The sequence below is a fragment of the Geotrypetes seraphini genome, chromosome 5 (assembly GCF_902459505.1).
Source record: "Geotrypetes seraphini chromosome 5, aGeoSer1.1, whole genome shotgun sequence".
NCBI lineage: Eukaryota > Metazoa > Chordata > Amphibia > Gymnophiona > Dermophiidae > Geotrypetes > Geotrypetes seraphini.
In genome coordinates, this window is record NC_047088.1 from 163,377,792 (window position 1) to 163,390,063 (window position 12,272).

The window sequence follows — 12,272 nt, forward strand, 5'->3', positions numbered from 1 at the left end:
AGATTGGGATGTAGCAGAGACTGATGCTGTTGCGTAAGTAGAGTAGGAAACACAGGAAGTAGAATGGGTTCCCTGGAGCTGAGCTGGAGCAGGAATGAGAACCAGTGTTGGCGAGGCCACCGAGGTGCGATAAGAATCATGGTGGCGTGGTCTTTGCGGAGTTTGGACAAGGTCCGCAACATCAGAGGAAGTGGAGGGAAGGCATACAGGAACCGATCCCTCCAATCGAGCAGGAATGCATCCGGGGCCAGACGGTGAGGAGAGAAGAGTCTGGAGCAGAATTGGGGCAGCTGATGATTGTGAGGTGCTGCAAAGAGGTCCACCTGCGGAGTGCCCCATCGAGCAAAGATGGAGAGCAGAGTCGGAGGGTCCAACGTCCACTCGTGGGGTTGAAGGATGCGACTGAGATTGTCGGCCAGAGAGTTCTGTTCGCCCTGGATATAGACCGCCCTGAGAAAAAGATTGCGGTCCGTGGCCCAGGTCCAGATGCGCAGAGCCTCCAAACAAAGGGGGCGAGATCCGGTGCCGCCTTGCTTGTTTATGTAGTACATGGCGACTTGATTGTCCGTGCACAGGAGGAGGACTTGAGGGCAGAGAAGATGTTGGAAAGCCTTGAGGGCATAGAACATGGCTCTGAGTTCCAGGAAATTGATGTGATGACGACGCTCCTGTGGGGTCCAAAGTCCCTGGGTGCGTAGATCTCCCAGGTGAGCTCCCCACGCGTAGGGGGACGCATCTGTGGTGATGATCATAGAGTGGGGGGGCAGATGAAAAAGCAGACCCCTGGAAAGATTTGAGGAGTTCAACCACCATTGGAGAGATTGCTGAAGAGATGATGTCACAGAGATGGGATGAGAAAGAAGGTCCGTAGTCTGTGACCATTGGTTGGCGAGAGTCCACTGAGGCGTACGAAGGTGGAGACGTGCCAGAGGAAGGACATGCACCGTCGAGGCCATGTGACCCAGTAGGACCATCATCTGTCGGGCAGGGATGGAGGGGTGCATGAGTACCTGACGGCAGAGATGGAGCAGGGTCCGCTGGCGATCGGAGGGGAGAAAGGCCCTCATTAGCGTGGTGTCGAGAACTGCTCCAATGAATTGAAGTCGCTGGGTGGGAAGCAAGTGCGACTTGGGGTAGTTGATCTCGAACCCCAGGAGGTGGAGGAGAGAGATGGTGTGATGAGTGGCTTGTAGCACGAGTTGAGATGAAGGTGCTTTCACCAACCAATCGTCCAAGTAGGGGAACACCTGGAGGTTGTGAGACCTGAGGAAGGCCGCTACCACTATAAGGCACTTGGTGAAGACCCTGGGTGAGGAAGCTAGGCCGAACGGTAGCACCTTGTACTGATAGTGGTGGTGCAGTACCTGGAACCGTAGGTAGCGGCGAGAATTCTGATTGATGGAGATGTGAGTGTAGGCCTCTTTGAGGTCCAGGGAACATAGCCAGTCGTGTTGAGAAAGAAGAGGGTAAAGCGTGGCAAGGGAGAGCATTCTGAACTTCTCCTTGACCAGACACTTGTTGAGGTCCCTTAGATCGAGAATGGGACGGAGGTCTCCCGTCTTTTTGGGGACCAGGAAGTAGCGGGAGTAGAATCCCTGACCCCTTTGATCTGGAGGTACTTCTTCGATGGCATTGAGAAGGAGGAGGGATTGAACCTCCCTCAGGAGGAGGGGGGTTTGAGATGAGTGTGAAGCAGACTCTACGGGAAGGTTGTCCGGAGGTAGAGTCTGGAAGTTGAGAGAGTAGCCGTGGCGGATGATGTTGAGGACCCACTGGTCCGACGTGATGACTTCCCAACGGCTGGAGAAAATGGTGAGACGACCTCCGATGGGTTGTGGAAGAGGTAGCAAGGGTGGATGACTGGCTATGCCCTGGAGAGAAGAGTCAAAAGGGCTGAGATTGTTTAGCAGGCTGAGGAGGCTTAGAGGGTTGAGAGGCCTGAGATCGAGCCTGAGCATGATGTTGCTGTTGACGGGGTCGCCGAGATTGCTGGGGAGGCGGGTTGAGTGGTCTGGCTGAGAACCTCCGTTGATAAGATGTTTGTGGCCGATAGGGTCGGGCAGGCGGTGCCTTCTTTTTCGGCTTGATCAGGGTGTCCCACCTGGTCTCATGGGCAGAGAGTTTCTGGGTGGTGGAATCCAGTGACTCTCCAAAAAGTTCATCCCCGAGACAGGGGGCGTTGGCCAGACGATCCTGGTGGTTGATGTCCAGGTCGGAGACTCTGAGCCAGGCCAAGCGACGCATGGCTACGGCCATGGCAGAGGCCCGAGAGGTGAGCTCGAAGGAGTCGTATATCGAGCGGACCATATACTTGCGCATTTGGAGAAGGCCAGAGATGTGCTGTTGGAATAGCGGGACCTTGCGCTCAGGAAGGTACTTTTGGAGGGCAGACAGTTGTTGGACCAAATGTTTCAGATAGAAGGAAAAATGGAAGGAATAGTTGTTTGCCCTGTTTGCAAGCATGGCATTCTGGTAAAGCCTCTTGCCAAACTTGTCCATGGTTTTACCTTCTCTGCCAGGAGGGGTAGAGGCATAGACACTGGAGCCCTGAGTCTTTTTTAAGGTGGATTCAACCAGAAGGGACTCATGGGGCAATTGAGATTTGTCGAATCCAGGAATGGGAATGACACGGTAAAGGTTGTCCAGTTTACGGGGGGCTCCCGGTACCGTGAGGGGATTTTCCAAGTTTTTGTAGAACGTTTCCCGTAGAATGTCATGCACGGGAAGCTTGAGGAACTCCTTAGGAGGCTGCTCAAAGTCTAAAGCCTCTAGAAAGGCTTGAGACTTTTTTGAGTCCAATTCCAGAGGAAGGGACAGGGCAGCAGACATTTCTCTCAGAAATTTAGAAAATGAGGACTGCTCTGGTTTAGAGGTGGCATCGGGTGCCGATGGTTCCTCATCAGATGAGGAGGGATCCTCCTCGGTACCGAGAGGAGTTTCCTCCCATAAGTCAGGGTCCCTGACTTCTGGTGCATGTCGAGACACCGGGGTGGAGGGCGCGGTATGGCGAGTTTTGGACAAAGACTTTCCAGAGCGCACCGAAACGGTACCAGGGGAGGACGACCGGCGTCTATCTCGGTCCCGAGAAGAATGCCGTACCGCCTGGTGCCGAGGAGGATCCAATGTGGCCTGAGAATGAACCACCGGATCGCCCTGAAGTTGTTGGGCCGAAAGGATCGGCATGGATGTGTTCACCGGTACCGAAGGGGTGGACACCGGGGGCTCGGTACGGGGCTCGGGCCGGTCTGGTACCGGAAGGAGCGGTGCCAGGATAGTGGGCAACAGTTGTTCAAGTTGTTTCTTCAACTGTTCTTGGAGTTGAGCCTTTAAGATGGCCGAGATACGGTCATCTAGGGGTGGCATCGGAACCGCTTTCTTTTTCTTCGGTTCCTTAGATGCCGCTCCACGCCCCGGCGATGAGGAGGCCGATGACGAGGCACTCACCGAGATCGGGGCGGAGCGTTTGCGGGACCGGTGCGATGCCGGTAGGGACGGTGTCGCCACCGTAGCTGGAGGGCGCTCGAGGGAAGAGGAAGGCTTCTTAGCCGGCTTACCTGGCGCCAGTGACGCCGATGCGGGGTCGGTCGGTGTCGAGGTCGACGGTGCCGATTTTTGAGGTACCGCTGTTGAGGTGAGGAGTCCATCGCCGACTCGGTGCCGAAGAGGAGAGTTTGCTGAATTCTTCGGTTTTTAAGGGTTCTTTTTTGAAGAGTAGCACAGCGGGTGCAGGAGTCCGCCCGATGCTCCGGACCCAGACACTGCAAACACCAATTGTGTGGGTCAGTTATGGAGATCGGGCGTGCACACCGCTGGCACTTCTTAAAACCGACCTGCGGGGCCATGAAGGGGAAGATAGCCTCCGCAAAATCGAAGCCCGAGGCCTGTATACTGGCAACAGGCCCCGCCGGGGCAAAAACGAAAGAAAAAAGGGAAAAAGCAAAGTTTTTTTTTTTTTTTTTTGCAAATCAAAGAAAAATAAACCCGAAGGTAAAGAAAGAAAAAATAAGGAAAAAAGCGCGAGCGGGAAGGCAAAAAAGTGGTTTCAACGGCCGTTGAAAAAACACACGCGTCTTCTTCGCTCCGCGGAAACGAAGAAACTGGGGACCACGCACTCCTCCGTCGGGCGGGAAGGCACACGCGCGGTGCGGCCAACTAGAAACTTCTAGTTAAAAAGGTCCGTACCGAGGGCTCCGTCGGTGACGTCACCCATGTGTTAAGAATATGCTGCCTGCTTGTCCTGGGATAATATGTAATAATAATAACAGTAAATGTCCCCCCTAAGATAACTAGCAACCTTATGTAGCATTACTTGTTTCTACTCTCATACAGTAGCTTTCCCAGAAACTCATATCCAGTAACTCCTGTGGTTCTCCTGTATACTGCAGATGATACCTTATACAAGTGATTGTAGTAGTAGCAGCATTTATTTATTCAAAAAATTTATATACTGTTTAAGGCCTATAGTTTACATAAAAACATACATAAGACTGGACATTACATACATATTCAATAAAGAGAAAAACACTTTGCTCTTCAAAAACCATCTCATACAAATAAAAAAAACACTATTGCATTAAACCATAAGCAGGAAGTAGCGTTTACAAATTATCTCATCATAAGAAAGCATTTACAAACAGTTGCGTTTTCAACAGTTTCTTGAAACCTAACTGCACAAATCCCAGAAAAGCATTCCAAAGCTTTGCACCCCCTATTGACAACATAATCTCTCATTCCCAAATTGGTGACACTATCATTCTACAACCCAAACTTAATTTCATACTATGTTCTGACCTCAAACTCTTTTTTATGTTCTTCTAGGATTCTAGAGAAACCCCAGGTGCCATGACTGCAAAAATTGCACCTGGTGTCTGTTTGGGCTATGGAAATCCAGCAGCATGAGTGGCAGATTCTTTACTTTTTCATTCCCTTTACCTCTGACACACACGTGCATGCACCTTTCACACCATCCCAATCCCTGTGCTAATCACAGTGGAAGAAAAGAAGAACAATTGAACACTGGGGAGAGAGCCGAGGCCTAGATTCACTTCACTTAGCGATCTGGATTGTTGTTGGGCGATTCTTGGTCGAGTTCTGCCCAACGACCAATTCACAACAGATTGTACATGCAAATGATCTGATCGGACGCGTGCCCTATAAGAGCTATCAAAACGAATACACAGAGTATCCCTGTTGGTTACTGATGCAATTTACGCCTGCTCTTCACCCTTCACTACATAGTTATTGAGCGGGGTTTATTCCCGCATGTCATTGGCAGGCTTCGAATGTGCCGCCCGCAAGCTCTAAAGAAAGGGGGAGAGGTGGCCGTAGTTTACTTTTACTGGCCCTATGAGTTGGACATTTTTAAAAAGGAATGATTTTGCGACCGACGCAGTGAAGCCAGATTACCAAACAGAACACGCTTTAAACCCGCAGGTTAAAACCACGGGTTCGTAATGCGTTTTTTTTACAGAATATATAAAAAATGAATTCTTACGCATATGTACAGTTAATTTACAGTTTTATTTTTAATTTTGATGATTGTTTTATACGGGCTTGATATTTCAGGGCGGAACAGGGCAGGAGAGTCAGCAAGGATAGTAAGCGACTGGTCCTCAGCAGTCGCTTCATTTCAGATCGGCAAACCCAATCAGTGTTTCTTCTTCTGCTTAGTGAATCGATCACTTCCTACTTTTACATGCCATTTGCCCTCATTTGCATGGGCGAATTGGATCAGGGAGAAGATTAATCGGGCAGAAGTTTAGTGAATCGGGTTGGGGTATGATTGGAAGGTTTAGTGAATCTAGCCCTAAGTGTTTGTATGCTGGGGAAGAAAGAGCTTGGTGCCAGTGTGCTTTGGGAAGAGGGGCAGAAACAGTTGGGTGTTTATATGCTATATCTGGGGGACGGGGTTAGTGATGACGAGAAGAAGTGGTGGCTACTGGGAGTAGGTGGGTAAACAATTGGGAGAGGCTAAAACTATTGCTGCCTGGGGAAGTTGGGCAATGAAAAGAGGCTATGGTTGAAATTTCTGGAGGTAGGTGTGAGGGTAGGTGTACCTCCCGCCTACCCCAGCAGCTTTAGCTTCTCCTTCATTGCCACAGCAGCTGCAGTTTAAAGTCTTTCTTCACTGCCACATAGGCTGCAAGTGGGTGGGCAACGGGAAGAGTAGTAGCCTCTTATGCGTTCCTTACCTGCTACTGTAATACAAAAAAAAAAGTTTGTTGTGCATTACTTTGAGCATATTATGATTGGGTACTTTATAAATATGCATAAATAAAATTTAAATTTTTCCAAGTCTGGCTCCTAGATCCTAAGAAAATTTGTCAAAGCTAGAACATAACAGAGAAGAAGTATGGTACAGAAGTTTGTCTTCTTCCCTCTACCAGTCAAGTATCTGAAGTATTATTTAGCACAGTGCATCGTAAACTGTGCACCTCCTGAGATTTCAGGTGTGCCGTGGCACACTGAGGAGGTGAGAGGCACATCCTGTAGGCAATCAGCTGACACCAGCACCTCCCCTTCTCTCGGCCCTCTTCCCTGCTGGCACCCCCCACTGGTGTCTCGGGGCCCGTCTGAAGGGCATTCGCTCTTGCGCATGATGTCATCATGGTGACTGACGCCTGCGCACTTCCAGGTGCCTCGAGCTGCGGCCACTACCTTTCATGTGCTACAGCTTGAGAAAATTTGCGGGACACTGATTTAGCATAAACACACACCAAGGCACATGAGTATGAGAAGCAAAAAAAATAACCAAGGATGTGACTTCAGTGATTCAGGCTTTCTACAGTAGACAAATTAATTTTTAAATAAGGGATCAAGAGATTCTGCATTTGACTAAAGAAAAATATTTTTCAGTTTTATTAAACTAATGTTCTAAAATCTAGCTATTTTTACTCTATAAGACCTTTGCAGCATCACTGATGAAAATCTGTCCTCCTAGCACTGATTCAACAGCTGCATTCAGATATTACCTAGAACAGTCTCCTTATGTCTAATTTCTGCCTCTGTGGGATTTTGTTTCATTTAACTACCACCAGGTTTTCACACTTAGGCTTTGGTATGCTGAGGGATACCATACACCACTGAATGTATGACTCAATCCAACTGCAGTCTGCCAGCAACAGCAAACTCTACAGTCAAACAATGTTCTTGGGAATATGATTCATAAGATTTCTCTTCTGTAAACATTTCTTCTGCTTGCTAAAAAACAATCTGCTAAACACAAGAGGCCAAAAATTTGCAGGAGCAACACTGGGCAGATCTGCTTCAGACTTGAAACTCTGAAATCCACAAGGGCTCATCTGAGATATCTCCTTAGTATGAATTATTGTTTTATCTCAACCAGATTTTGGACTGCCAAAATATTGCCCCTTAAACATTTAGAAGAACTATGTTTAGATTCCGGCTCATAGATCCTCACCATCATCATCATTTAGAATATCTAAGAAAAACTTTGCTTAGACCATCATGTCTCGGATTTCAAACAGTGTGTAATCTCTCCTGAAGACTCAAGCTGTATACTAGTACAGTGGTGCCTCACACAATGAACTTAATTGGTTCCAGGAGCAAGTTTGTTATGCGAAAAGTTCGTTATGTGAAACGCGTTTTCCCATAACAATACATGTTAAAAAAAATAATTCGTTCTGCAGCATAAAATATGCTAAGATGACATAAAAAAAGATAAATTTGTCAAAATGGTGAAAATGGTGGTCTTGCTGAGGCCAAACTCTTTGACGAGGTCACACTGTTTTACCCCACATTCACTCCTTCTAATTATTTCCCGTTTCATTTCAACAGAAATCACCTTCCTGCTTTTTTTAGAAGCCATGATCTATAAAAAATATTGAGTTTATCTTAAAAGGACGACTGTATACAGTGAGAGAGGGCAGTTAAGCGCAGTGACTAACGACTGCCTGCAGTGCCTGCGCGGAAGGATGCAATACATCGGCAGCTCGGGCGACTTCGTTGTGTGAAACGAAGTTCGTTGTGTGAAACGAAGTTCGTTGTGTGAAGTTCGTTGTGTGAAACGAAGTTCGTTGTGTGAATCAAGACATGAAGTTCGTTGTGTGCAGCGTTCGTTGTGCGAGGCACCACTGTACTTGAATAGGTTCAACTATTCAAGTACTAGCATAATGCAAAATCTACCTAATGATCATATGAAAACCACAAATTCTGAGGGACAATGTAGCAACAGCAGTGGAATGTAAGTCATGCAACCAAGTTTTGAATAGGTACAAGTGAAAAGAGATACGTAGCTCAGTGGAAGTCCTGTGAGGGGTTAGTTGCAATAGTCTAAGTGGGAGGTGATCAAAATATGGATAAGCATTTTGGAAGTGTGTTCAAAAAGGAAAGCACAAATTTTGACGAAACACAACAGGTTTTAGAAACATGCTGGCTATGAACAGAGAAAGATGACCCCAAGGATGCAAGCTGATGGAAGTGAGAGGATGACCATTATCCACAGAAATAAAGGAGAAGAGTGAAAAGATGGGTTGAGGGGGAAATATACTGTAAATCAGAGGGGGCGCTGGCAAGGAGTTATTGGGCAGGATGGGCAGCAGGGGAACCGTCGGTGGAAAAACCCAGCACCCTGGCGGACCCCCCCAAAGGACTACAAGCGCTGAAAGACACGGTCCTGGGAAGACCAGGCAAACTAGGCACTTTAAAATCAGGTAAGGTCTGAACCAACCTGTCCAGATCCTCTCCAAACATGAAAGACCTCCAAAAGAGGAATGCCATCAGCTTAGCCTGGGATGTGGCGACTGCCGACCATGCCCGAAGCCACAAGGTATGATGCGCAGTCACCCCGAGAGCCACAGACTTGGCCGAAGCCAGCAACAGGTCATAAATGGCATCCGCATATCAGACACATGATCAAAACTCTACTTGGCTCACCAAAAACAAGCCCGAGCAACCAGACTGCCACACATCTACGCCTGGACCACCAGAGCAGAAAATACATCAAACTACTTGTAGCGAATCCACCAAAATACACACTAGAAATATGATGGGAGGCATAAGAAAAAAAAGAAAAGAAAAGACAGAACCGAGTCCCCAAATGTAAGTGAACATAGAGTATCATGGTGTAGGTGGTGATTCTGTCAAAAGCAGTGGACAGGTCAAGAATGATGAAAACTGAATAAAGGCCCTTTGACTTGGTCAGGAATAGGTCACAGCAAGGGCCAATTCTGTAAGATGTAGAGCAGTGGTTCCCAAACCCTGTCCTGGGGGACCCCCAGCCAGTCGGGTTTTCAAGATATCCCTAATGAATATGCATGAGAGAGATTTGCATATAATGGAAGTGACAGGTATGCAAATCTCTCTCATGCATATTCATTAGGGATATCTTGAAAACCCGACTGGCTGGGGGTCCCCCAGGACAGGGTTTGGGAACCACTGATGTAGAGGAAAAGCCAAATTGGAGGGGTTTGCAAGGAAAGAAAAAAGTCATTTGAATAGCTTTGAAGAAAAAAAATGGAGATGGGACAATCATTAGCAGGGCAGGTAGAGTCTAATGAAGACTTTTTTTTTTGTGATGCTTATCACATAGCTGCAGTGGAAAGCGATAGACTGAGGATATAACAGTCAGAAGGGATGACAGCAGCAGAGGAGCTGGGTGGGAATGGAGTCAGAGCAGGCACTGAGTTTGTAGGAGGAGAGAAGATATGCAGTTTCATCCATAATGATTTTAGAAATGGTTGAGAAAAACTGTGAGAATGAGAGATGGAGATGACCTGGTAGAGAACTTAAGATTAACCTTCTGAACTTTGCCTAAATCAGTGGTTTCCAAACTTGTCCTGGGGGGAACATCAGCAAGTCAGGTTTTCAAGATATCCCTAATGAATATGCATGAGAGAGATTTGCATATAATGTAAGTGGCAGGTATGCAAATCTCTCTCATGCATATTCAATAGGGATATCCTGAAAACATGACTGGCTGGTGGTTCCCCAGGACAGGGTTGGGGACCACTGGCCAAGACTATGGCCGGGGGGGGGGGGGGGGATGGGAAAGGGATTTGGACTTGTATACTGCCTTTTTGTAGTTAGTTATTGGGGTTTTTTAATCACACTCAAAGTGGTTTACATACAGGTACCTTCAAGCATTTTCCCTATCTATCCTGAAGGGCTCACAATCTATCTAATGTACATACCTAGGGCAGCGGAGTATCAAGTGACTTGCCCAGGGTCACAGGAAACAGCATGGGGTTTAAACGCACAACCTCAGGGTGCTGAGGCTGTAGTTCTAACCACATTCTCTTGTGACCTGGACTGACCACCGTGAAGATGGCATACTGGGTTAAAACATCTTTGCATACCCAAAGATCACAGGCTGCAAATACAAATCCTTCCTAGACAGAACCTTCATGTTCCAAGCAAACAGACAGCAATCCTGGCTGGGAAACCACATAAATAAAGCCAGACAGACCTACAACACATTCCGAAAATTAATTAAAACTGCTCTATTTGACAAATTCCTTGCCTAATCAGATGACCTCTCTCAGGTATTCTTTACCCTTATAACCCCAATGTATTATGTAACATCTTTCTTCTCTCATGTATTCTTTCCCCATGCTTCTCCAATTTATTATGTAACATCCTTCTTCTTGCATTTTGTAATTCGCTGATTGTCCAGCCTTCTTTCTATGTGAACCGCCTAGAAGTCAGTTTGACTATGGTGGTATAGAAAAATAAAGTTATTATTATTATTATACTGGGTTAAATGGTCCACTGGACTGACTCAGTTAGGCTATTCTTATGTTCCATGTATGAAAACACGTGTAGGAAGGAATAGAGGTAGAGGCACTTTGAGCAGGGACAACAAGGATTAGAGGCAATAGTTGGTTAGATTAACACAGTACCCTTGCTTAGAATGAAGTCAGCATGGGTATGGAATTTTAGTGAGGTTTGAAACAAAAAATGGGTTGTATTAAAAAAAAAAAAAAAAAAAAAAAAGCAAACAAACATACCACCTTATTTGAATAGAAAGTAACAAAGTTTTATAAACTCCCTTGGTCTTCATTAAAAGACCCTATAAGGAGGTCATGTCAACAAACCCAGTATTATAGAAATGCTACAAGTATATTAAAAAAATTTCCATATACCTCACCAATGGTTCCAGTGACATACTGATCAATGGCATTTGAGATTTCTGCCCTCTTTACGCCAGTTTTAAACTTCATGGACAGCACTCGTGGATGATGCCGCAGCCACCAACTGTTTGCTTTGTCACCAGCAAGCCTAGTGCAGTGTATGCGAGACTGCTGTCCTGCACCTATACCAATCACCTGCAACAAAGATGCATTGTGTGATCACTTCTACTTTTATTTCAGCATGCAAAAACCATTACAGCACTTGCTATATTGTATTAAGTGTCCATTTATAAGGCTGTAGATAATAAGCTGCACTTGGAAGCAGAAATATTCACTAGATACATTAGCAATTGCCAAATGTGAGACTGCAAATGTGCTCTATTACAGTAACATTTTAATTTGATGAATAGAACAAGTTTAGTCTTATCTTCTGGAATACCTTTTAATACACAGAATAATGGTGCTAAACAACTGTCTCCTGGGGAGTTCCCCACTGCAACGAACTAAATTTTCAAGTTATCCCCAAATATGCTACATGGTTCATTTCTGGAATGTTCTGTCTTGGATGTTGGAACCATTATGGAGCTCTGTCTTTAGAGCTATATAGAAGCAGTTCTAGGGGACTGGGAACCCAATGAGAATATAGGCAGAGAATATAGGAGAATGTAGCATATCTATTGCCCAGTAAATAAAAATAAAAAAATTTCTTATTATCTAAACTTGATTTTACAAAAAGTGGATTAAAGAAATGACATTGTTGTAGTAAAAGTTATCCAGGTATAGGACAATCAAGCCATTGTGACATCATTGATGAGACTGGCTTATTGGTGGAATGAGGCATTATGATGTCACAATTCCAGCTTTGGTGGGGGCTGATACTCTTCACACTATTTATTTATTCAATTTTCTATTCTGTTCTCCCAAGGGAGCTCAGAATGGTTTACATGAATTTATTCAGGTACTCAAGCATTTTTCCCTGTCTGTCCTGGTGGGCTCACAATCTACCTAATGTACCTGGGGCAATGGGGAATCTGGGGACCTGCCCAGGGTCACAGTGTAGGTTGGAATCTATAACCTGCAGATCTAACCACTGCACCACATTTACAGACATATAGTAAAAGATAGCATGGCAGATATTGTCTGACTTAGATGACAAACCAAAGTTTACAAAGCATGGTCAAA

The 12,272-nt window shown here is 46.0% G+C and overlaps 1 protein-coding gene across 1 annotated transcript in view; it reads right to left on the reverse strand.

Annotated features, from left to right (window-relative positions):
- Positions 1 to 12,272, reverse strand: part of ATIC (5-aminoimidazole-4-carboxamide ribonucleotide formyltransferase/IMP cyclohydrolase) — a 163,531-nt gene that overhangs the window by 14,321 nt on the left and 136,938 nt on the right. The window contains exon 14 of the mRNA XM_033947256.1: positions 11,103 to 11,285. Within this exon, the coding sequence (XP_033803147.1) occupies positions 11,103 to 11,285 (183 nt within the window). The remainder of the gene's footprint in view (positions 1 to 11,102; positions 11,286 to 12,272) is intronic.